We start from the raw sequence: 24,235 nt of genomic DNA, 5'->3' as shown, positions 1-24,235 counted from the left end.
CCAAAGCAGGCTCCAGGCGGTCAGCACAGGCTGATGCAGGACACGAACTCACAGTGAGATCATGATCTGAGCGCAAGTCACTTAACTGATTGGGCTACCCACGTATTCCTGCCAAGTGTTCTTAAACTGGCCTGATGCCCAGTCATTGGAAGTGGGTAATAACGTGTATGCTCCCGTGAGCATCCTCCCCAGCCTGGGGTCATCACCCTCTGGACCTTGGTATCTGAGAAGGTTCTTGGTGCTCTCCCATCACACCACACTGGAGGCCCTTTCTCCTACAATAAGCTGGCTATTTGGTACAGGAGAGCCACTCACTAATCAGTATTTCTTGAGTGAAGAAATGCAAGGGTTGCCCTTGTGCTGAACTTTTCTCCCAGTTAATCTAAAACAGAGAGGACTCTAAGTTCATTTCCCCATAACACAAAACATCATTATTCCTATTGGTATGGATGGTGAGCCAAGGCATAGTAATTTTTATAACATGAGAGAATTCTTTCATTCATTGCCAAGGACTTACCCTGATTGAAACCCTACTTGGAGGACTTTGAGCAGAAGAAACTGATGCTATCTATCATTCTGGCTGCAGGGTTGAGCAGGAAGATCAGAAATTCAGAACTCAGCTTGGATGGCACATGTGATCTTGGGGGCAGCCTTGGGTCCCATCCTCCCCCCATTTTAGGACTGAGTCTGGATTATTTCTGAAGTTATTGCCCATGGCCTTTCCAGGTGTGGCATTGAGGCTCATATCTTTTATGATCACCTATGATTCCACTAAGGGCTCTGAGCTGGGTGCCAATGCTTTCCAGGTGATGGCAGCAATATGGAGACAAAGAATCCTTAATACACAAGAGGATTTCCCTAAAATAGAAGAATGCTTTCACGTTAACTTAAACCTTTTTATGCTAAGGGACGTCACAGTAACATAAAGTGCTCATTTCTGCTCATCCCCCCCTTTAAAGTAATCTCTACATCCTGATACTGGTCTCAAACATAGAACTTCTAGATCAAAGAGACACATGCTCTACTGAGCCAGCCTGGTGCCCCTCCCCCACTTCCCTTTTTAAAAAACAATGATAAAACTCAAAAAGACTATCAGGAATACGCCTATAGTCCAACAAACTCAAATTTATGATCCTGGCTACAGCAGGGGAGACCATGCAGCCAAGAAATGGGCATCTTGGAAGGGTGGTAGGGAGGGGCCTCTTACTGGGTTGAAGCTGGCTTGGGGACAGACTAGCAAAAGAGGAACCAGTTCCGGATTGGGTCCTGTCATAGGTGGGGCAGTTTAGGAACTGGGTGTCTCCAAGGTCTTTGGGGAGTTTGGAGGGGAGAGAGCAATGAAGTGGGTGGGATGCAAAGACATTTGTTAAGAAGGCTGTTACCAAAAAAAAAGGGGGGGGATTGTCTTTTTGTAGCCATGCTGAGGCCTTGGGAGAAACATTGTTTTCTGTTGGCTCTGTCACTGTTATTTGTGTCTGTTAGGTACACTGTGGTCTGGTTGCCAGTGGGGTGGATTTTCACTTTCTTAAGGTAGACTGAAGAAAAGCAAATCGAGGGCTTGGAAACTCAGGATTTAATATGCAGCATCTGAGAGGAGAGTGGACATTGATGGGGAAATAGGATTATATGCATTTTAATTGTCATAGTTTCACAAATGGCTGTGAGAAGCTGGGAAATTCCAGACACCTTTTGTTATGTCATCTGTTAACTATAGTGTGAAAGAATAGTGCTAAGGATTTTCCATGGACTCTCATTTAATTTTTGCAACCACCTGTGTTAGGTGCCATTTTTATTCTTTGAAAGTCATTGTCTCATTTCATTAACTAATTACAGATCGAGAAAGCAGGAGCACTGAGGTAAATTAACTTGCTCAAAGGCACATAGCTAGGAATGGGGGAGACCAGGAGATCAGGGAGACAAGCTGAGTCCACAATCTTTGCTTGTCTACTATGCTAGTATCTTGGGGTTCAGATCACACCCTGATTGGAAGCATAGAGAAGGTTAAGTGTTTACTATGTACAGGGCACTAAACGCAGTGCCTAATCCTCACAGCAACCCTGTGAGGGAGGGCCTACTAGCATCCCCATTTGAGAGATGAGGAAACTGAGGCTTAAGAGAGAATGGGTATCTAGCCCCAAGTTGGTTCAGCCAATAATTGGTAGAGCCAGCAAATGGGAAATTCTGGATTCCAATCCAAATCCCAATTCCCTCCCAACACAGCATCATCTTCCACTAGGGAAGTACTCCTGGGTCTGCATGCTTGAAACCTGCACTTCAGTTCCCTAGATGTGGAGTCTCGAGGGTGGGGGGGTGGGGGGACAGTGAGGGCGGGCCCACCTGGCGGAGCCCGGCCCTCGCCCCGCCCCCGCGGGCGGAGCTCTCTCGTCCGCCAATCAGAGGATGCTGGGGGCGGGCCGCGGGCGCTGCGGCTCCGGCCCGCAGTTCGAGCGGCTGGAGCGCTCGGGAGACGCGACGAGGGGCCGAGGGGAGCGAGCGGGCGCCCCAGTCTCCTTCCCCTCCCCTCCCCTTGCCTCGCCGCCTTCTCCTCCGGCCGCCGGACCGGAACTATGTGATCCCGGAAGTTCCGGTGCCACTGCTGTGTGGGATAAACAGTAATGGCGGAGGCTGCAGCTCCCGGAACAGCCACAACATCAGGAGCAGGAGCGGCAGCGGCGGCGGTGGCAGCGGCCTCCCCCACCCCTATCCCCACAGTCACCTCCCCGTCCCCGGGGGCGGGGGGAGGGGGAGGCGGCAGCGACGGCTGCAGCGGCGGCTGGACTAAACAGGTCACCTGCAGGTGAGACGCTGCGCAGCCTGGCGCCGGGTGCCGGGAGGGGGGCCGAGGCGGCGGAGAGGGCACGGAGGAAGGGGCGGGCGGTCTGCTGGGGGCGGGCGGAGGAAGGAAAAGAGCGGCGTTTGGCCGCCGCGGCCTCCCCGCCCGCGCTGCGTCAACCCCCGCCGGCCGCCGCGGCCCGAGCGCGCGCAGCGCCGCTGCGGGGCCGCCGCACCGCCCGCCGCTCTCCCCGCCCCTCCCTGCGCCAGCCGAGCGGCGCGCCGCGCTGAGGGAAAGGTGGGCTGACTCCTCCCTCCTTTGCATTGTCGCGGGATGCCGCATCCCCTGCCTGCACCTCCGCAGGTTCGGGAAGGGGTGGGTGTTCTTTCCTGGAGCCCGCCTCCCCGCCGCGTTCACCGGCGAGGTGGCCTGGCTGTCCGCTGGCTGCCGGGCCCCCGGCGCCTTGTCATCCGTTGGTAACGTCCGCTCGCGTCTCCGCCCCCGCCCTCCGCCGCACCCGAGAAGTAGCTTTTGTTATTTCCTTGTATGTTTATTGAGGTTGGCGGTTCTGAGCTTTGTCTTAGTACCGAGTGCCTGGCTCGGATCCTCTCCTCCGCCTGAAATTGTACGTGCTGCCATTCCCCTCCCGCGGCGAAGTGTTTTCTCTTGAAATCCACCCTTCTTACTTTAGAAGGGGAATCAAAGAGCTTGTCGCTCCCGGAGCAGAGCAGTTTTGTTTTGGTTTGGTATATCGGATGCAAGGATGTGGAAAAAAAAAAAATTAGTTGGTGGCGGTTACTGATACGTTGAGTGTACGCATGTAAAAAATGATCGCGCTGTACATACGAGTGCATTTAAATGGGTGTTATACTTGGTTTTTTTTAGAAGTGATCACTAGCGCCCAGAAGCTTTTCCTTTCTCTAAATCAACCTGGAGCGCCAACTTGAACCCGCGTGGGATAATTTCCATACGATACGTAAGAATAGTCTTAACACGCAGAATTCACTGTCCTTGTGTTAACAGCGATATTGAAGCGTTCTTCTGTAATACACATACAAGGCATGAATAAGCTTAATAAATAAAGTTTGTTTTCCGCAACGGAATGGAAAAACAAAAGCTATTTTAGGAAGCTTCTCATTTGTATATGGTAAGAATGGAGTCAAGTGCAGTATCGTAAAGAATGAGAATTTTAAAGTTCCTATTCATGGAACCGGTTGTTTGAGTGTGTTTACCTTTTTTTTTTTCCTCCACAATGCTGCCCTTGATTTAAACGTGGTAGTTGGATCTTTTAAAGTAGCTAGTGTAACTTTTATATTCCTGAACTTTTAGCCCTTCCCTCTGCAGTCCCAGTCTACCTCTATATGCTGAAAACGGTTTGAATATGTGGGTTCTTTTAAGAATTCTATACAATGCTTTGATTTTACTTATCTCCAGTCTCCATATAGTCTAGCTTTGAATACCCATCACCAACCAGAAATGACCATACTTCCCCTCATTTTTATCTTGCAGCGGTAACTTGAACCCACCTTTACAGCAGTGCACAGAATTCATGGTCACTTTTTCACTTCACTTTCCCTGCTGTTAGACATTTTCCCTGTTCGTTCTGGTTCCTCACCGGCATAGTCAATTCAAAATAGCTTACCAGACTAATCATTCCTCTTTGCTGTCTGCCTTTAGGATCTTTGAGTGAATGCAGTATTCTAGATTGTCCCTGGACTGGTGGGAATTTTTTTGCCCAGGAACCAGTATATGTTATTTAAAAAATTTGCATAGCTCAGTAATCTAGTATTTTGAAAAGGCATTGTGTGAAAGATACAAGCTTAGATGTACTCGTTTTTTTCTATGTAAACCTGTATGTAACTTGGAGAAAGTGATCTAAAAGTATAGGTTAGTTGGTGCGTCTTAATTTTAATATTTGACATTGTTTTCAGTTGTTCCATGTACCAATATGATATCCTGTTTTTAAAAAAACCTTTTTTCTTGGGATAGGACTATGTCAAATATGTCATTTATTGTAGAGTTGGAGCTTTCTTAGAGTACGGACCCTGTTTCATTTGTCATTATCTGTACTTGGTAACAGCTTGTTGATGTTGGTAAACCCACACGTAAAGTTACCCACTTCACGTGCTTGAGGATTCCTTTGCTTTCATTTAAAAAAAGGATGAACTTGTAAGTTTGCAAAGACATTGTTTTGGGAGACTACTTTGTCAGTTATTCATTAAATAAGCATTAGTGCTTACAGTGAGATAATGCTAGATGTTCAAGGGAATGTAGAGATGCACTGTATTATAAATATCTTTATTCTGTTTGAAAGCTAAGTCTCCTTGAATTCACAATAGTGCCGTATTTTTAGTGTTTTTGCTTATTTCCTTGTGTCTAGCAATTTGACTAAGACTTTTCTTAGGGCATAATCCTCTTACAGTTTGTTTCTCCCTTTCCAGTTGACAGACACTTGTTTTTAATTGTTCCAACTCATTTGTATATTCTTGTTGGTTACTATTTTCTTAATATATTTCTCAGAATCCTATCTCACTTTTATTTCTGCAGCTTAAGAAAAACCGAACTACATATACCTTTTCTGAGGAACTGTATTATGCTGCCCCCACCTGGCCATTTTTCATATTTTTTATTGGAGGAATATTATGAAGTAGGCTATTGGTTTTAGCTTGAGTGTGGGATTAAAATAATACTTAAAAGAATAGATGGTAATTTGGCAAGCTGTAATTTTGAATTTAAGACACTGCTTGATTAGAGTGCTTCTGCAGTGGTAGATATAACTGTTTGGCAGTTGAAATAATGTAACAAAATACAAGTGTTTCTTCATTTCTATTTTTTTTTTAATTTTTTTTTCCAACGTTTATTTATTTTTTTTGGGACAGAGAGAGACAGAGCATGAACGGGGGAGGGGCAGAGAGAGAGGGAGACACAGAATTGGAAACAGGCTCCAGGCTCCGAGCCATCAGCCCAGAGCCTGACGCGGGGCTCGAACTCCGGGACTGCGAGATCGTGACCTGGCTGAAGTTGGACGCTTAACCGACTGCGCCACCCAGGCGCCCCTTCATTTCTATTTTTTAAAAGGTTTTTTGCTTTTTTGAGTGTAGGTATAGCTTAAATAAAGGAACTTACTCCAGAAAGTCTATGCAAGTGCTGTGATATCCATAGTGAAATTTATTACTTGCAACCTATGTGGTTTTGCTTTGAAGGGGTGACATTGAAAAAGTCACAGCTCATTAAGAAATTAGTTACTGGCATTACGATTTGCATGACACCTAGGTGTCTTCTACAGTTTTTATTAAATATGTAAGTATTGTTTGTATAGGTATTGTAGGACATAAAAAGAAATCCATGGTCCTTAACCACCAAGAATTTACAGTCCAGTTTGAGAAACAGCATACATGCACTCATCAAAAACTAAATATCCCAGTAAGGAATGTCAGCCAGTTAAGTGGTAAATGCCAAATTCTCATTCAGTAATTTCTGTAAATCCACAGGTAGGTTGTTACAGTGCTAGACATGCTTTGAGGGTATTGTTTCTCTTGTACCCTCACAAGCTAATACTGTGGTTTTTGTAACATATTTTGGCAAACATGCTTAGATTTCCAAAAGATACAGCAGTGGGTAGAATCTAGTCGATTATGTTTGTTTTTATTCCTGGACAATGTCTGCCTGGAGTCCCAGAATCTTCAAGGTGGAAGGAACCTTAGAAACCATGTGGCCCAGCCTTTTACCAAAGGAGGCTTAGTCTGGGCAATGACATCAAGGTGAATTTGGATGGTGGTTTTTGGTGGTGGCATTTAAAAATAAAAAGCATTTATTTTGGTTTTGTTTTGGGGAGAAATTCGTGGGAGAGGCTTGCCCTTCTCCACTTTTCTGTTGTAACTTCTATTATGTCATGATCTCTTAGAAATTAGTTGGCAAGGAGGGGTTTCACTGTGAGGATGATATAATTTTGGGTGTACCAATACCGTTCACGCCACTGAGGGACAAAAGACAAGAAAACCCCAAAAACCCAGACAGTACGTAGTAAACACCATGTAAATTAACGCTTAGTATTTGGCAGTAACTGATTAGGACTTGTGTTCTAGTGTTTCTGTTGATCCTGCAGTATCCGGTGATTTTGTGTCTGCTTGAATTCCTTCGGTGTTGCTAGTTCTGGACCACAGGAACTTCTTGCTGGGTAGTTCTTTTTCTCAGTCCTCCTGTTGAACCACGCATGGTATAGCTTTCTGCAGGAATAGTTCCCGAAAAGGTTGTTCCTTTGTTTTCTGGCTAGATTACTCCGGTTAACTTCAGATCTTCTTGTGGCTTGACATCTAGCTGTCTTGCCTTCTTTCTGAACTGATCTGTTCACACATACACCTCCTATCAGGCATGGGAAGAAACCAGTACAGTCCCCAAATGCGGTCTGAGTGTGGGCAGAGTGAAGCTGTGAAGGCCCAGGTGTAAGGGAGCCAGAGTAGCAACAAAGGCCTAATGCAGTGACTTCACTCACACATCCTGCCCTTTTTTTTCAAGTTCTAAAATATAAAGATTGGTGAGACTAAGATGACATCGCTAGCAAGTGACAAAGCTGGAAGTGAGTCTCCCACTTCTGATGGGGAGTGCCTGGCTGGCTCCATCTTTTTGAGTTGAGTTTTCACTATCCTTGTGGATTTTCAAGAGTTTCTACCCTTCATGGATGTCAGCAAGTAAATAGCTGTGTATGTTTTACAAAGGTGCTAATGAAGTGTCCTACTAAATGTTAAGTTGCAGGTTTTAGGAAGTTGATCTTTTTTTTTTTAATTTTTTTTAATGTTTTTATTTCTGAGAGAGAGACACACACAGAGTATAAGCCTCAGGGAGGGAGGGAGACATAGAATCCGAAGCAGGCTCCAGGCTCTGAGCTGCCAGCACAGAGCCCGACGCGGGGCTTGAACCCACGAACAGTGAGATCAGACCTGAGCCGAAGTCGACGCTTAACCGACAGAGCCACCCAGGCGCCCCGGAAGTTGATCTCCTTAAATGAAGCAACTGGTTTAAGAACCCAAGTTATGGTCAGGCAGGGGAGTGGTGGAAGATGACATCTGACATAGTGAAGAGGGTCATAAACCCAAGTACAGCAGTTGAATGAATGAAAACTTGGCAAATGGGATTTAAAAACAAACCTAAAATTTCAAGTATTGTGCCTGAGACTTAGATGCTACCTTCCCAGCTGGAAATCTCTAGAGGGTTTATCAAGCCTTAAAACTGAATCAATAAATGGTCTGTATATCTCTGACTTAAGATTGATCCCGAAGAAATATCAAAGTTTTAGACACCTTTGCTTTAAAAAGCATAAGTTCCCACCAGGGATGAGACAGTAAACAACTGTTGAGACACCTTTGTCTTGTGTTTAAAAAGCGAAAGTTCCTACCAGGGATGAGACAGTAAACAACTGTATTCGGGCGTGGACACTGTTTCAAATGGATAACCTATTAGCAACTGGATACTTGATATATAATACTTTGAGGCATAATTATACTGCAGTGGTGATTACAATGTAATTATTATCATTGGCTTGTTTAGGTGTTGGGTGTGTGTGTAATGTTGATGTCTTCATTTATGCAGTCAGAAATTATCTATTGATAGAACTAGTTTAGTTGCCCTGTAGTTGAGCATAAGTTCAGACCTGAGTTAGATTATGGCAAACCTAGTAACAGTTGAAGTTAGGTTATAGTTATAATTTGACTTCCAATTATATTTTTATATTTTTTTAATGGACTGCAGTCATAGCACTTCAGGATCTTGATCTTTTTTAACTGTTTGTTTCCACTAACATGTTACATTCTTGCCATCTTACCTGTTGTCACGTAGAAGGTTCACTTGCAGGTAATCCCTGCATAGAACTATTCACATTCGAATTTGGGGACAGTTCAATTGAAGGAACTTCTTCAGAGTTCCTTAGGTAAATCTGAATATTTTTTTACCTACCATTCAGTGGGCAAGGGGCTTGTACTTTCTGTTACTGTACCTACCAGCTGTAGATAACTGTGACACTCTTGGCTATAGTGATGTCATCTGCAAGACCAGCCATATTTACATCCAAGAAATAGGCACTTTTTTCTTATTCTGCCAGCTGTACATAGATGCATATTTGGGGGGAGTTGTGGCCTGCCAAAATTAAATCTTCATTACTCTGCTCAAGAGAAAGAGACCAGTAAAGGAAGGACCAAAGAATTTACATTTTTTTTTTAAATTTTTTTTTCAACGTTTTTTTACATTTATTTTTGGGACAGAGAGACAGAGCATGAACGGGGGAGGGGCAGAGAGAGAGGGAGACACAGAATCGGAAACAGGCTCCAGGCTCCGAGCCATCAGCCCAGAGCCCGATGCGGGGCTCGAACTCTGGGACCGCGAGATCGTGACCTGGCTGAAGTCGGACGCTTAACCGACTGCGCCACCCAGGCGCCCCAAGAATTTACATTTTTTAAGAATGTTTATTCATTTTTGAGAGATAGCGCAGGTGGGGGAGGAGCAGAGGGGGGGAGGGAGACACAGAATCCCAAGTAGGCTCTAGGCTCCAAGCTGTCAGCACAGAGCCTGATGCAGCGCTTGAACCCACAAACTGAGATCATGACCCAAACTTAAGTACCTTTAATCAACTGAGCCACCCAGGTGCCCTGGACCAAAGAATTCAAAACAAAAAACAAAAACCCTGACAGAAGTCAGTGGTGGGAAGATGGACGGTGGTGGTGGTGGTGGTTCTACTCACTTGACATGATTAGGGTTATCTATAAAAATAAGACCCATACCACTTACCTAATCCACATAAGTTACACTTAGAGAAATATGGACACCCCCAGATTCTGATTTAGTAGATAGGCAGTGAGGTCTCAATGTTTGCATTTCTAGCAAATTCCCAGGTGGTGCTGGTGCTGCCTAGTCCGGATTCCCTTAGGAAGTAAGTCCTAGTAATTCCGACTGTGATACTTGGTGTTTGGAAGCTGCTGGTTAGATACACATGTAACCCTTTAAGGCACAGGAACAACATACTAACCATAGGACATGGTGATTGCCCTTTAACTCTGTGGCAGAATTGGTTTTTATTTTCACATGTGGATTTGAAAGAATTAAAATGGTCTCTTGAAGTACAGTAGTCTGACCCGTTGTGGTCTGCATTGCTTCTTGATTCTTTATCTTTGACTTTTTTACAGATAGAGCTGCTATTATTGGCTAAAGTTAGCGGAAAACAAGAAGCTACCTCCTCAGGACTGTAAAATGAGAACAGTGGTCAGATTAATACCAACCTCAAAGTTTAAATCTGAATTGGTGCACTTATGCATAGGCAGCCTTCCTGTGGTACCATAATGGATAATCTTGTCATACGGTCTAATTCTACGTGTTCTGTGTTCGTTTCACATGTAATAGAATATATTGCTGCCATGCAGCACTAGTATATTACTGATACATTGGCTAAGAATTCTTTTAGTGCTGGCTCTAGACTTTTCACTTATTTATTTTTTAATGTTTATGTATATTCGAGAGACTGAGCACCAGCAGGAGAGGGGCAGAGAGAGAGAGGGAGGGAGACACAATCCAAAGCAGGCTTCAGGTTCAGCGCAGAGCCGGACGCAGGCTCTAACCAATGAGCTGTGAGATCATGACCTGAGTTGAGGTCGGACACTTAACCAGCTGAGCCACCCAGGTGCCCCTGGCTCTAGACTTTTTAAATCCAATTTTGTGGTTCTTTTTCTCACAGGTATTTCATGCATGGGGTTTGTAAGGAAGGAGATAACTGTCGCTACTCGCATGACCTCTCTGACAGTCCGTATGGTGTAGTGTGCAAGTATTTTCAGCGAGGATACTGTATTTACGGAGACCGCTGCAGGTAAGAATTCTACAGATCAGTTTTGTTCAGGGGTGGATTGGGAGAGATTGGGAGAAAAGATAAGAGTAAGACACATAATTCCAATAATCTGTCTTTGAATTGGTACCATAATCTGAAATTGCAATTGAGCAGAAAACACGTGTTTTAGTTACCTGTTTATTACAAATTACTGGGAGATTCAGCAATTTAGAAATAATAGACATTGTCTCATAGTTTCTGGGGGTCAGAATCTGGGCATGGCTTAGCTGAGTGGTTCTAGCTCTGAGACTCCCAAGATTGCAGTCAAGATTTCTGGCAGAACTGGCATTATCTGAAGTCTTGGGGTTGGAGGATCACTTCTAGGGTGGCTCGCTCGACCTCAGTTCGCACCACACGGACCTCTCCCTGGGGCTGCTCAGCGTCCACATACTTGGTAGCTATCTTTTCCCCAGAGCCAGTGATTCAAGAGAGCCAGCAAGGACAAAGCCACAATGCCTTTTATGACCTGGTCTCAGAAGTCCCACACTCCCTTCCACTATATTCTGTTTATTATAAACAAGTCAGCAAGTCCCAGCGCACGTCAAGGGGAGAGTGATTGGGCTCCACCTTTTGAAAGGAGTAGTGGCAAAGAATTCTGGACATATTTTAAACCATCACAGTAGGTAAGACATTTTGGGAATGTCAGCCAATTTTAGCATTCTTTCAGAAAAGGATTATGTCAACTCTTGTGTTCAAATGCTAAAGAGTTCAAAAGACTGAATTACCGATGGGTGGGATATTAATGTTAGGTCATCCCACATGCATTTTACTAGGAAGTTACTAAGGACAAAGTTTTTTTTCATATGACTAGAAGCTCAGAAGTGGAACCTCTGGTATCTGAGTTTAAGTCAATCATCTTACTCTTTGCTGATTTTTTTTTTTTCCTTGCAGTATTACTGGAGATGGGGACAAATGACAGTGACACTCTACTCCAAAAAATACCCCCCCCCCCAGGTTTATTTATCCTTTTTAGTCACAGTATGAAAGGGGGGGTGTCTAGAGCCCTATCATACTAAATATAAAAGCATTTCTTCATGGGCTGGTCTCTGCAGGTGTTCTAGGCCGATTAATTGTAGGGGAGCTGGGTTCTTTGCCTAGCCAGGTTGAAGGCCAGGGAGTGAGCCCTTGTTTTGGTGAGGCTCTGACATTTAGGCAGATGTGAGTCACCTAGTAAGTTTACTTTATAGGAAAGGTGCAGCTCCCTCTCTGGGGAATAGTCCTGATTTGAGCTCGATTTAGGGCCCTTTGGATAAAGTGAAAGGAGTTAGGGAAACCTGTGTATTAATAGCCTGCCTGAAAGGAAGCTTCGGTGGTAATTGTTTGGGACAGATAGACTGGTCTAGGCAATCTTTTTTTTTTTTTTTTTTTTTGGTTTGTTTAGAGTCCTGGTGGGGGGGAGGGGCAGAGAAAGAGGGAAAGAGAGAATCCCAAACAGACTCCACAGTGACAGGGCAGAGCCTGCCTCGGGGTTTAGCCTCATAAACCACAAACCGTGACCTGAGCCCGAATTAAGAGTCGCTTAACCAACTGAGCCACCCAGGCACCCCTAATAGGTTAGGTGATCATTAAAAGACTGATTCTAGACTAGCTAAAGAAGGAATGTTACGGAGGTGCTTGTTCCAAGACTGCTTATTTTCTTGTTAAAATTACACCTGGATGATTTAAACATTCGCTCTTATGGTATAGGGATTTTTTATTTTTTATTTTTTTAAATTTTTTTTTCAACGTTTTTTATTTTTGGGACAGAGAGAGACAGCATGAACGGGGGAGGGGCAGAGAGAGAGGGAGACACAGAATCGGAAACAGGCTCCAGGCTCTGAGCCATCAGCCCAGAGCCTGACGCGGGGCTCGAACTCACGGACCGCGAGATCGTGACCTGGCTGAAGTCGGACGCTTAACCGACTGTGCCACCCAGGCGCCCCTAGGGATTTTTTAAATATAACTTGGCCAATGCCCAGAGATTTCAATTAATTGAACTCCTCACAGAGGGAGTAGTTTATAATGAAAGATAAAAGTCCTAGTTCCAACAGTTCAGAAAAATTACTGCATCAGTGTTTGCTGGTGGTGACACTGTTATGAAGTGAGGCCGTTCTTGCCCAGAGCTGGTGGTACACATGGCAGGAAGTCTAGTATCCTTTGCCCCCACCTGCTGAATGCTATTAGAACTCCCTCGTTTCCTTTGTCTTTTTTTTGTTTGTTTAAGTTTTATTTAAGTTACCTCTGCCCAACGAGGGGCTCAAACTCGCAACCCTGATATGAGGAGTTGCATGTTCTTCCAACTGAGCCAGCCAGGCGACCTTACCTCCTTGTTTCTGGACACCAGTGGAGAACCTTGGTTGACAGGTGACAACCTTTGCTATGGTAGGCCCTTACCCTATAGACCCACTGAGTCCCATAAATTAAAATATTTAAAGATGGGTGCCTGGGTGGCTTAGTTGGTTAAGTGCTGGACATTGGATCAGGTTATGATCTCAAGGCTCTGTTCATGAGTTTGAGCCCCACATCAGGCTCTGTGCTGATAGCTCAGAGCCTGGAGCCTGATTCAAATTCTGTCTCTCTCTGCCCCTTCCCCACTTGTACTCTGTCTCTGTCTCTCAAAAATAAACATTAAAAAATTTTTTAAAATATTTATTTATTAAAAATTTTTTTAATGTTTATTTTTGAGAGAGAAAGACTGAGCTTGAGAGGGGAAGGGCCATATAGAGAGAGGGAGACAAAGAATCTGAAGCAGGCTCCAGGCTCTGAGCTGTCATCACACAGCCCGATGCGGGGCTCTCACGAACCACGAGATCGTGAGCCAAAGTCTGACGCTCACCCAGCTGAGCCACCCAGGGGCCCCTAAGTTTTAAAATATTTAAAGACAGATACCAGACTTTGGAATGATTGGAGGCGGGAAGTAGCCAACTGGAGGGAAAAATGTTTATCTTCTCTTAGTTAGAGCTGGAAGGAAAATTGATTAAACTTCCTTACATAGAAATTGATCCTATATCAAAGTGTTCTTTGCAAGATGTGAAAGAAAAGCTCAATATTAGTTTCAGTGTTGTCTCAGCATTATTTCTTCACTTAACACTTTGACTGTAAGGTCACTGATTCTGTGATAATCCATTAAAGAATTAACTTAATTATAATGAAGACATTGTCCTGGGCTCTGAATCCAGTAGATCCGAGAGTCCTTTTAAGCAGGACTTGGCAGATTTTTTCTGTATGGGGCCAGAAAATAAATTTTTGGCTACGCAGGCCACGTGGTTTCTTGTCATACAAAAGCAGCCATAGATATACATAAGCTGCTGGATGTGATTGTGTTCCCATGAAACTTTATTTGGGATGCTAAAATTTTAGTTCCATATAATTTTCATGTGTCCTAAAGTGATCTTTTTTTCCAACCAATTTAAAATGGTGAAACCAGGAACACAAGTCAGGTTGCTACCTGAATCTGTGTCTCCTGGATTGCAATTCTAGTTGCTCTCCCAAAAAGAATGAAAAAGTAATAATCAACAAATGTCAGTGGGCGCCCGGCTGGCTCAGTTGGTGGAGCGTGTGATTCTTGATCTCAAGTTGTGACTCATTGAGGTCCCACGTTGGGCATAGAGCTCACTTTTAAAAATAAATAGATAATTTAAATGTTGTAAATGTGTTTTAGAATCAAAGGAATATATACCACTTAAACCTAAAAATGTCAAAGCCACTTTTAGCTCTGGTTGAATTTGGTCTGAGGGTCTGAGACTGATCCCTGTTCCTAAAGTTCATGCTTCACTGAACCATATTTTTTGCCTTTCAAAATGAGAGTCTTGCTGTTTATTTGTACTTGATCTCTCCTAGTGCTTACTCACAAATCTTTGCTTCAGAGTCACATTTTATATAGATCTATTCTGCACTAAGGGAATAGCTTTGCCTAAATAGGCAGATTTGATTTAAAAAGTTACTTTTCCGGGGGGTGCCTGGGTGGCTCAGTTGGTTAACTGTCCAACTCTTGATTTCAGCTCATTATGATCTCATTCATGCTTCTTGGAATCAAGCCCCATGTTGGGTCTCTGCTGACAGTGTGGAGCTTGCCAGGGATCCTGTCTGTGCCCCTCCCCTGCTTACATGCTCTCAAAATAAATAAGCTTAAAAAATGTATGAAAATACTATCTCTTCCGTTTAATAGTGTGAACATTTTAATGTGTGTGTTGGTAAAATGTTCCAGGTTTCTGCTTGTTGAATTTGTCACCCTTGCATTTTTTCTTTAATAATTTTATTTATTGAGAGAGAGGGTGTGTGTGTATAAAAATGGGAGGGGCAGAAGGAGAGAGAGGATCTCAAGCAGCCTCCATGCTCAGTGACAAGAGTGGAGCCCCATGTTGATCCTGTGACCCTGGGATCCTAACCTGAGCCCAAAGAGTGGGAGGCTCAACCCCTCCCTAAGTCACCCAGGCACCCTAGCATTGCTTTGGTCAGTTTTGGCTGCCCGGGGTCTTTAGCATAGTTGCCATGGTAACTGCAGGACCCCCCGCCCCCATTGGAGTAGAATCTAAGGGGTAGTGGGTGGACTGTGACAGGGTGGGTAAACTCTGGTGTGTAGGCCAAACGTGGCCAAAAGCTCTTTCGATAAATGAAGTTTTACTGGAATACACACATGTATAGTATGTACCCATGTACAGTCACTTAAGTAACACCTATGGTGGCCTTTGAAGTATAATCACAGAGTTTAATAGTAATAGTTATGGCAGTGACAGTATGACCTGCAAAGCATAAAGTATGTGTTTGACCCTTTATTTTTTTTTATTAAAAAAAATTTTTTTAATGTTTATTTAGTTTTGAGACAGAGACAGAGCATGAGCAGGGAAGGGGCAGAGAAAGAGAAGGAGACACAGAATGTGAAGCAGGCTCCAGGCTCTGAGCTGTCAGCACACAGCCCGACGCGGGGCTCAAACTCAACGGACTGTGGGATCATGACCTGAGCCGAAGTCGGACGCTTAACCGACTGAGCCACCCAGGCACCCCTTGTTTGACCCTTTAGTGTTTGCTTGACCCCTGGTGTATGACCCTGCTCCTCACAGTGTAGTCCTTGGGCTAGCAGTATTCTCATCCTGTGGGGCCTTGGTAGACCTGGAGAATCCTGGGCTCTGCTCCAGACTAAGAAATTAGGTATCTGCCTTTTAACAATTTCCCAGCTGATTCATCGGTACCGTAGTTTGACAAGAACCCAAAGATAGGATCAGGAAATACATACCCCATTTGGGGCTGCTGGCGAGACAGTGACTGCTGACTTTAAATTTTTCTTTTAGATATGAACATAGCAAGCCACTGAAACAGGAAGAAGTGACCGTGGCAGATCTAACTGCAAAATCATCCCTTGCTGCTTCCTCAAGTCTCTCATCGGTAGTTGGACCAGTTGTTGAAATGAATACGGGCGAAGCCGACTCACGAAATTCAAACTTTGCAAGTGTAGGAGCAGGTTCAGAAGACTGGGTGAATGCCATTGAGTTTGTTCCTGGCCAGCCCTACTGTGGCCGTAGTGAGTATTTGGAAGACTAAAAACAACTTAGTGCACTAGACAGTAGTCCATCCTTTAGGTGGGTGTCACAGCCTTCTACTTCCACTCTTCATGTTTAACCTAATCTGTAAAAAAAATTTTTTTAACGTTTATTTATTATTGAGAGAGAATGAGCAGGGGAGGGGCAGAGAGAGGAGGAGACACAGAATCCGAAGCAGGCTCCAGGCTCCGAGCTGTCAGCACAGAGCCCGACATGGGGCCCAAACCCACAAACTGTGAGATCATGAGCTGAAGCCAGATGCTTAACGGATACTTGACCAACTGAGACACCCAGGCGCCCCTTAACCTAATCTTAATACACTAAATTGGATTACCCAAGATTTACCTATGGAGTGAAAGAAACTTTGATCCCAATAGTAGTGAATTTAGAATGTTTTGAAAAACTGAAGCTTCTTTTGCCTCTTTCCTTTAATCAGTGCCATTGTAGAAGAGGTGTCTAAAAAGTTTTGTTTTTTAAATAAGCCCATTCATGGAAATACCAGCATTAGAAAGATTTGTTTCAGGAGTAAAGGGATTAAACAGACTGTTTGGCCTTTAATTGAAGTTCTCATTTTTTCTTTTCAGTTAGGTTCTCAGTTACTACCTTATAGTTCCTATTTCCCCCTTACCCATTTTGGACCTTTACTGCCCTCTTAAACATTTTCAGCTGCCCCTTCCTGCACTGAGGCACCCCCGCAGGGCTCAGTGACCAAGGAAGAATGTGAGAAGGAACAAACCGTGGCTGAAACAAAGAAGCAGCTTTGCCCGTATGCTGCCGTGGGAGAGTGCCGGTACGGGGAGAACTGCGTGTATCTCCACGGAGACTCCTGTGACATGTGTGGGCTGCAGGTTCTCCATCCCACGGACGCTGCCCAGAGATCACAACATATAAAAGTAAGTCAGCGGGGTCATGTGCTAATAGGTGTGAGATGGGATTTCCCCTTTCACCAGCATTGTTAATTTCAGAGAAACGCTTGGTGGATTCAGTGGTTTTATCTCTTGGGCTCTGAATACCTTATCACGAAATCATCCTTTCAGAATTCAGACCATGGGCTCTTTCTTTTTAAATGTTTTCATTTTCTTTAAAAGTGTTTATTTAAGTGCTGTCTGTACTCAATGTGGGGCTTGAACTCATGACCCTGAGATCAAGAGACACATGCTCTTCAACTGAACCAGCCAGGCACCTTCCTTTTTTTTTTTTTTTTAAATACCAACAGTTTTTCCGAGATTCACATTCCATAGAATTTACTCTAAGATTGTCTCATTGCTTTTAAGTCTATCGACATAGTTGTGCAACCATTACCATGATTGTGATTTTAGGACATTTTCATCATCCCCAAAAGACACTTCATGCCCCTTAGCTCCATTACTCCATCCTGCCCTTCGTCCAGCTCCTGACAATAAATAACTGATCTACTTTCTGTCTCTCTGGATTTCCCTGTTGTGGGGATCGCTTCTGAATGAAATCCTATATGTCTATCAGTACTTCATTCCTTCTGGCTGAATAACAATTCACTGCATAGCTGTACCACATTTTCTTTCCAGTCATCATTTGAATGGACACTTGGATTGTTTCCCCCTTGGCAGTCTCTTGGAGAGTAGCATTGCTGGGTCATAGGAAACCACTGCCAGGCATTCTCCACGGTGATGGCAGCGCTTTACCTTTCAAACCCAAAGGGTGCAGATTGCAGGCTACGGTTTTAAGCCCATTGCAGCATAAATTTTTTGTTGAGAAAACATTGCATTATGAATCTTATTTATTGGAGCAGATTTTGCCTCCAATCGTTATCATTTCTGTTTAATAAAAATTAATTTGGTTGTTGGGTAAAGCATGATGTAGGATAGACATAGTTTGAATCCTACCTTCATAGCATGTTGGTTGTGTGAATTAGGCAAGTTAAATAAATCGTTCAGGTATGTTTTGGGGATAGTAGCGTCTTGTTTTGTTTTGTCTCTTTGTAATGCCTGTTTCTGAAGATTGTTTAAAAAGAGGTTTCAGAAAGATAAAATATACTAAAATGTGGTTATGTAGATTTATGGGTGACTTTTTGGTTGCTTTTTTGTATTTCCTACAATTAACGTGTTTCTTAAAATGAAAAAGTATGTGTAGTGTAATACATGTCAGTTACACCTCCCTTAAAACAAAGGGTGGGACATCTACACAAATCTGTACATGAATGTTCAGAGTAGTGTAATTTTTTTTTTTAAGTTTATTTAGGTAATCTCTACACGCAGATAGCCTTCCACAGTGTAGATAACTGACCAAGCCAGTCCCTAAAGGACACATTTATATGATATGCCCCGGGATAAGCATAGCCAAAGATTACTAGTTGCCTAGGACTGGGAGGCTGGTTTCAGGGGGATTGAGTGACTGCTGTGGAAGTGGGGTTTTTCTTGGGGTAACGGACACATTCTCCTATTGATTGTGGGGATGGTTACATAAACTAAACTGCACCCTTTGAAAGAATGAATTAAAATGGTATGTGAAGTATACCTCAATAAAGCTGATTTTTCTTTTAATGTGAAAATTAGGTGCCTGGCACATAGTTGTCCCCTAATAAATATTAGTTTCCATCATCCTTAATGAGATCAATAAACAGTATGAAAAACCGTCTCCAACATGGATCATAACGCAGAGGGTAAAGAAAACTGGGTGACACCTCTCCTCCCTGCCCCCCTCCCCCCGCCCGCCCCGTTCTTCAAGTTGCATTCTTCTTTTTGAGACAGAGAGAGACAGAGCATGAATGGGGGAGGGTCAGAGAGAGGGAGACACAGAATCGGAAACAGGCTCCAGGCTCTGAGCCATCAGCCCAGAGCCCGACGCGGGGCTCGAACTCATGGACCGCGAGATCGTGACCTGGCTGAAGTCGGACACTTAACCAACTGAGCCACCCAGGCGCCCCTCAAGTTGCATTCTTCTAGTTTGACTTTGTAATGATGTAAAGACCCAAAAGGTTACTGTATTTGCTTGTGAACAAAGCTGCTTTCGATGTCCAATTGGGAACCTCTTTTTTGGGTGACTATTGATTTCTCTGAACACCAGTCTTGAGCTATCAGTGGAAGTCTTCGTTGTTCAGTGACTTGATCACACTTCTCTCTCTACTGTCTCTAGTCCTGCATCGAGGCCCATGAGAAGGACATGGAGCTCTCATTCGCTGTCCAGCGCAGCAAGGACATGGTCTGCGGGGTCTGCATGGAGGTGGTCTATGAGAAAGCCAGCCCCAGCGAGCGCCGCTTTGGGATTCTCTCCAACTGCAGCCACACTTACTGTCTCAAGTGTATTCGCAAGTGGAGGAGTGCTAAGCAATTTGAGAGCAAGATCATAAAGTGAGACTCCTCCCCAATCTCCGTTTGTGCTTTCTATTTTGGGGAAGAATTTAGTATCTTGTGCCAACTTTCAACCAGATGGACCGCACTTAAATGCATGCATTTTATCTTGAAACTGGGGTATTCTAATTGGGACTTCTCCTTTGTATTTTCCGCTAGCTTCTAGGTTAGTTGGTATAGGTCTACTTTTCATTTGAACGAGGAGACCCTGTGTATCAGTCAGTAGATTCTTCGTGCTTTTTCTGAGGAGATTGTGTTTAATGGATTAGCCAGTTTAGGCTCAGCGAACAAACTTATCTAGCTCTGAATGTATGTTTCCTGACGTTTTACATTTTCCACTTTCCTATTCCATCCATTAAGCTAGCCAATAATAATCCACCATCCTTTAAAGATTGTTCTCATAACTGAACAAAGACTACATAATCTAAACAGAGCAAAGTTACAAGAAATAAATCTATTTAAACGAAAGAAAAAGGAGTCCGTGTGAAATGTCTTCTTTGGTTGTTTTTTTTTTTGGTTTGGTTTTGTTTTTTTATTTTTTTGTTTTTATTTTTTAACCGAAGTTGTTGTTATTATTATCATTATTTTTTTGAGTGAATTGGCTAGCCATTGAATTGAATTTATGAAGGAGTTTGTCTTGCCTCAGAGGAAATGGTCAGTTGTGTGACAGTGTGTGGAACCCTTTCAGGAAATGCCCACTTGCCTTTCAGTTAAGTCTTTAAGTATGGAGGTGACACATCAGGGTGTGTCCTTGAAGAGTGGGCCTGTAAAGGGGGATATGCATTGCAGCCTGTTCATTGTTTCCCAGGTCCTGCCCAGAATGCCGGATCACATCTAACTTTGTCATTCCAAGTGAGTACTGGGTGGAGGAGAAAGAAGAGAAGCAGAAACTCATTCAGAAATACAAAGAGGCAATGAGGTATGAGCACTGCAGCCTTTTCTCAGGCTAAGATCCCAACATGGCTTGGGTTCACTTTGAAAAGAACAGTGCTGCATTATATACTCCTACCTCCTTCCTACCCTTTCTTTGACTTCCCAGTACAGTTTCTTGTGTCGCCCCTGATTACACTTCCCCGTTGTGTACCTGGCTATAACACAGTCCTTGGGGTGCACGCCAAGGGACTGTGTTATAACGAAGTCTATACTGCTGATTGCTGAAACCCCATGAGTGGGGTTCTGCCTTCTTCTGCGTCCATGTTCTAGTTGTCCTATGTGCTTGTGTGTGGGCTTCTAGAAGACTTTCTCTTTGCTGAATCTGCGGTACTGGAGCTGTTACAAACAGCATAGACTTGAACAGAGTGTCTGTTTCTAGTTAGTGTTTCATGCATTCGTGCACACATGTTTAAGAACACACCTTGGGGAGGGCTGTGAACGAACATGCTGGTTCTATCCCTACCTGTTTAACGAAATACCGGATGATAGTCAAATACAGACCTGAAATCCACTGTGAATAAGGGTTGCGATATTTTCCTTTCCAGCAACAAGGCGTGCAGGTATTTTGATGAAGGACGTGGGAGCTGCCCATTTGGAGGGAACTGTTTTTACAAGCATGCGTACCCTGATGGCCGTAGAGAGGAGCCACAGAGACAGAAAGTGGGAACATCAAGCAGATACCGGGTAACTCTCGCTGTTTTTTTAAAGGAGGGGAAATTCCACGCTATCCGTTGAGTCCTGCACAGATTGGGGTAGGGGAAGGAGATTACCGCACAGGTCTGGGAGTGAGACTGGAGGATGAGAGGAGGAGAGAGCCACCTCAGGAAATGGGGAGGGATAGGAGAGGAAAAGATACAGAGTGCCCAGAGCTCTAGCCTAAACGGTTTGCATCAAGTAACCAGAGGGTAGGAATTGGTAAAGTCGAAACCCTAAATGAGAAGTCTGTTCGTCATGCCCTCTGGTGTGCTGGACGGTTTGCCTTAGAAACACCAGGATAGAAGATGCTACTCGACAGTGCCCTCCCTATCATGGCCTTGTTTTTTACAGGCCCAACGAAGGAACCACTTCTGGGAGCTCATTGAGGAAAGAGAGAACAGCAACCCATTTGACAACGACGAAGAGGAGGTTGTCACCTTTGAGCTGGGCGAGATGTTGCTTATGCTTTTGGCCGCAGGTGGGGACGACGACCTGACAGACTCTGAAGACGAGTGGGACTTGTTTCATGATGAGCTGGAAGATTTTTATGACTTGGATCTATAGCAGCTTTGCGTGGCGCACTGGTCTGCCGAGCCTCAGCCAGGAGCCGTCCCCGTGGTGGTGTGGCAGTGCCCGTGTTTCTGTCCTAGGCAGGCCTATCCAATCCAGGTGCTGTCGTGGTCCTTTTACCCAGGGCCTGTCTTCTCGTCCCCTCACCTTCCCCCAAGGAGTGTGTTGTCTCCTCTGTTTCCAGAAGTTACAAAAATAAATCTTAAAGCTAGTTTTTTTTCGTAACATGGATTTAACTGTCAGACAGAGTAGGTTAGTTGCGCCATCTGTTTCCCGCCAGATTCACACGGTTCTAGGGTAGCGTTTACGGACTTTTCCACACTCTACTTTGAGGACCCCGGGTTCAAACGTAACAGCACGGGCCCCGCTTTCGGGTCCAAGAAATAGGGGTGACAGGTGAAGGGTCTGGACTGTGGCAAGTAGCCTGCTGCAGACTCACAAGGTGGATGCTTGAGGCTTCTGGTGGAATCTGCACATCTGTTTTTACATCTGTCTGTTCCCTACCCTGTACTCCCCACCTGTGCCCTTGTTCTGTGGTTTTGGTCTCTTGTTTAATTGCACACAAGTAATAATTACGGGGTAACCAGAACCAGGTGCGAATGTGTTGAGATTTTATCGTGTAGCATGATAGGCAGATTGTGAAAGAACACGTACAAAAAGATACAGCGGCGTAAAAGAAATGCAGAGGCGGAAGTGGACTCCCAGGGGCTGCTGGACTTGGTGTGCACGAGTGTGAGCGTGCGATAAGCTTCTCCCTGCATAGACGCAGTGTTCTTAGCCTTAGTGGAAAGACTTGGTTTAGTGGTTTCAGCCTAGTGTGGCCAATAGATGGTAAAGGACAAAGCATGTCTTGGTAGCTGTAAATAGAGCAGTGCGCCTGGTTGTCCCACACATTGAACCCCGGGCTCGGATACACAGTTGTATTTAATGTTCTACGGTCTCCTCGCCTTTCCAGGCCAGGCACTTTTGGACAAACCTTTGTCCTTGTTTCAGGTTTCATTGTTGGGTTTTTGTGTTTGTTTTTGGAAGTATTTGCCTCCTTCCATCCCTGAGCTTTGCAGGCAGACAGATGTGATTCAAAACTTAATATTCTGACACGTTTCTTGTAGTGGAGTAATTGGCGCGCAGGGGTAAGTCACGCTTTCCCACTAAACGGGGGCAGGGCTGGTAATCCACGAGACAGGCTAAAGTTCAGTTCTTACAAGAATTTCTTGATTGGAAATTTTAGCTTTGAGTTGTGTTGCTCTAGTTTCGGAGATAACTTGGAGATGCTCCTCATTGGTCCATCCACTGCTGTGATTCCTTGGGTCCCGCCCATTCTTTCACTTTAAGAGAAAACAAGTAACTGTTGCAGAGGTGTCTGTATTTTGCAGCTGCCCTTTTGTAAGAAGCACTTTTCCCAAATAAAACAATTAAAAAAAAAACCAGTTGGCTTTCTGTTTCGTGTACTGAGCAGTTTTGGTGCAGATGTCAAAGCATAACATTTGTTTCTTTCGTGGACTCTGATCAGTTCTTCAATTAGTCACCTCTCTGTGGAGGAAAGTGACCACTTTGCCTAAAACATCTAGCCTGCTGTGAATGCTTTGAGAGATACAGAGAGGACCTTCCCAGCTGGGATCCTCCAATGATTCTGTATTTTAGAATTTGCAAGGCTAAGACTCAGGCCCTCTTTGGCGGCCACAGGCCCTGCCAGTTTTCTGCTGCTGCGCGCCTGTAGCTGAACCTGCTTCGTGTACCCTCAAATGACAGGTAGGTCACAACATGCCATCTATTTTGAAAGGGTATTTTTCTCCCTGGTGATGCTATCCTACTTTTTATTAATAAAAACCATTCTGCAGTGACCTTTTTGCATTGCTTATTTGTAAAAATACTGTTGCTTGGTTTAAATATCTATGTCAGGAATTTGTGCCACTGAGAATGTTTCCACCTGTAGGAATGGTGGATTACTGTGACTTACTGTAGTCATAGTAACAGCTATAGGTCCGTGAGTAGTCTGTTTCTGTAAGCTCTCTTCTCCATTGCTTCCTTCCAGAAGTGCTGACATTGTGCCTCCAGCTGCTGGGGATCACACGCACCCCCAGAGTGATGCTGGAGAGCCTCAGAGGCAAGGCAGAACCGTTGGGGGTCTGAGTGGGGAAGAGAGACTCTTTTGAAAGCCTCTGCTTTCTGGTGTCTGGAAAGGAGGAAGAGGTTCGTTGGTGGTTGTCCTGTTGGCATATCTGTGTCTGCACTGGGGAGATGGTCTTTGCAGGCGGTGAGTGTGGCTTGCTTCTCCAGTTGAGGTACATTTATGTTTGGAGCAGCTCCCTTCAGGTCTTGGGAAAGGCAGTGGAAGCTTGTGTATCAGCAATCCATAACATGTTCTTGTCCTGTTCTGTGCACTGAGCACGAGCTCTTTCAGTGTGCCCGCCTCTTGCAAAAAGAGTTGGGGAACCAACAGTGACCATAGAAACCCCTCAACTTTCTCATTTGCACAGAACTACTGTTTCAACCTCTTGTCATGCCATCACAACACAATGAGTGATGTTTACATCTCTGACGGACCCTTGGGGACATC

At 44.4% G+C, this 24,235-nt stretch overlaps 1 protein-coding gene across 2 annotated transcripts; it reads left to right on the top strand.

Moving 5' to 3' along the window:
- Positions 1-2,432: 2,432 nt before the first annotated feature.
- Positions 2,433-21,890, top strand: MKRN1 (makorin ring finger protein 1). Of its 2 annotated transcripts, none has more exons than XM_003983147.5 (8): positions 2,433-2,797; positions 10,491-10,619; positions 15,905-16,134; positions 16,820-17,046; positions 19,265-19,479; positions 20,288-20,398; positions 20,958-21,096; positions 21,460-21,890. In XM_003983147.5, exons 1-8 carry the CDS (start codon positions 2,616-2,618, stop codon positions 21,670-21,672), a joined length of 1,446 nt encoding a protein of 481 aa, XP_003983196.4. In that variant the 5' UTR covers positions 2,433-2,615; the 3' UTR covers positions 21,673-21,890. The 2 variants fall into 2 exon arrangements, with proteins under 2 accessions (XP_003983196.4, XP_011278872.1); XM_011280570.4 differs by lacking the exon at positions 2,433-2,797 and adding an exon at positions 3,028-3,070.
- The last annotated feature ends 2,345 nt before the right edge of the window (positions 21,891-24,235 follow it).

This window comes from Felis catus, chromosome A2 (genome assembly GCF_018350175.1).
Source record: "Felis catus isolate Fca126 chromosome A2, F.catus_Fca126_mat1.0, whole genome shotgun sequence".
In the NCBI taxonomy this organism is placed as follows: Eukaryota; Metazoa; Chordata; class Mammalia; order Carnivora; family Felidae; genus Felis; species Felis catus.
Note: the sequence above shows the minus strand (reverse complement) of the source record. Positions and strands in the feature narration are given on the sequence as shown.

Excerpts from the sequence above, each read along its gene's own strand:
- MKRN1 (XM_003983147.5), top strand. The coding sequence starts at position 2,616 with ATGGCGGAGGCTGCAGCTCCCGGAACAGCCACAACATCAGGAGCAGGA. Across the intron at positions 19,480-20,287 it reads TTTGAGAGCAAGATCATAAA|GTCCTGCCCAGAATGCCGGA; the intron begins GTGAGACTCCTC and ends ATTGTTTCCCAG. Across the intron at positions 20,399-20,957 it reads AAATACAAAGAGGCAATGAG|CAACAAGGCGTGCAGGTATT; the intron begins GTATGAGCACTG and ends TTTCCTTTCCAG.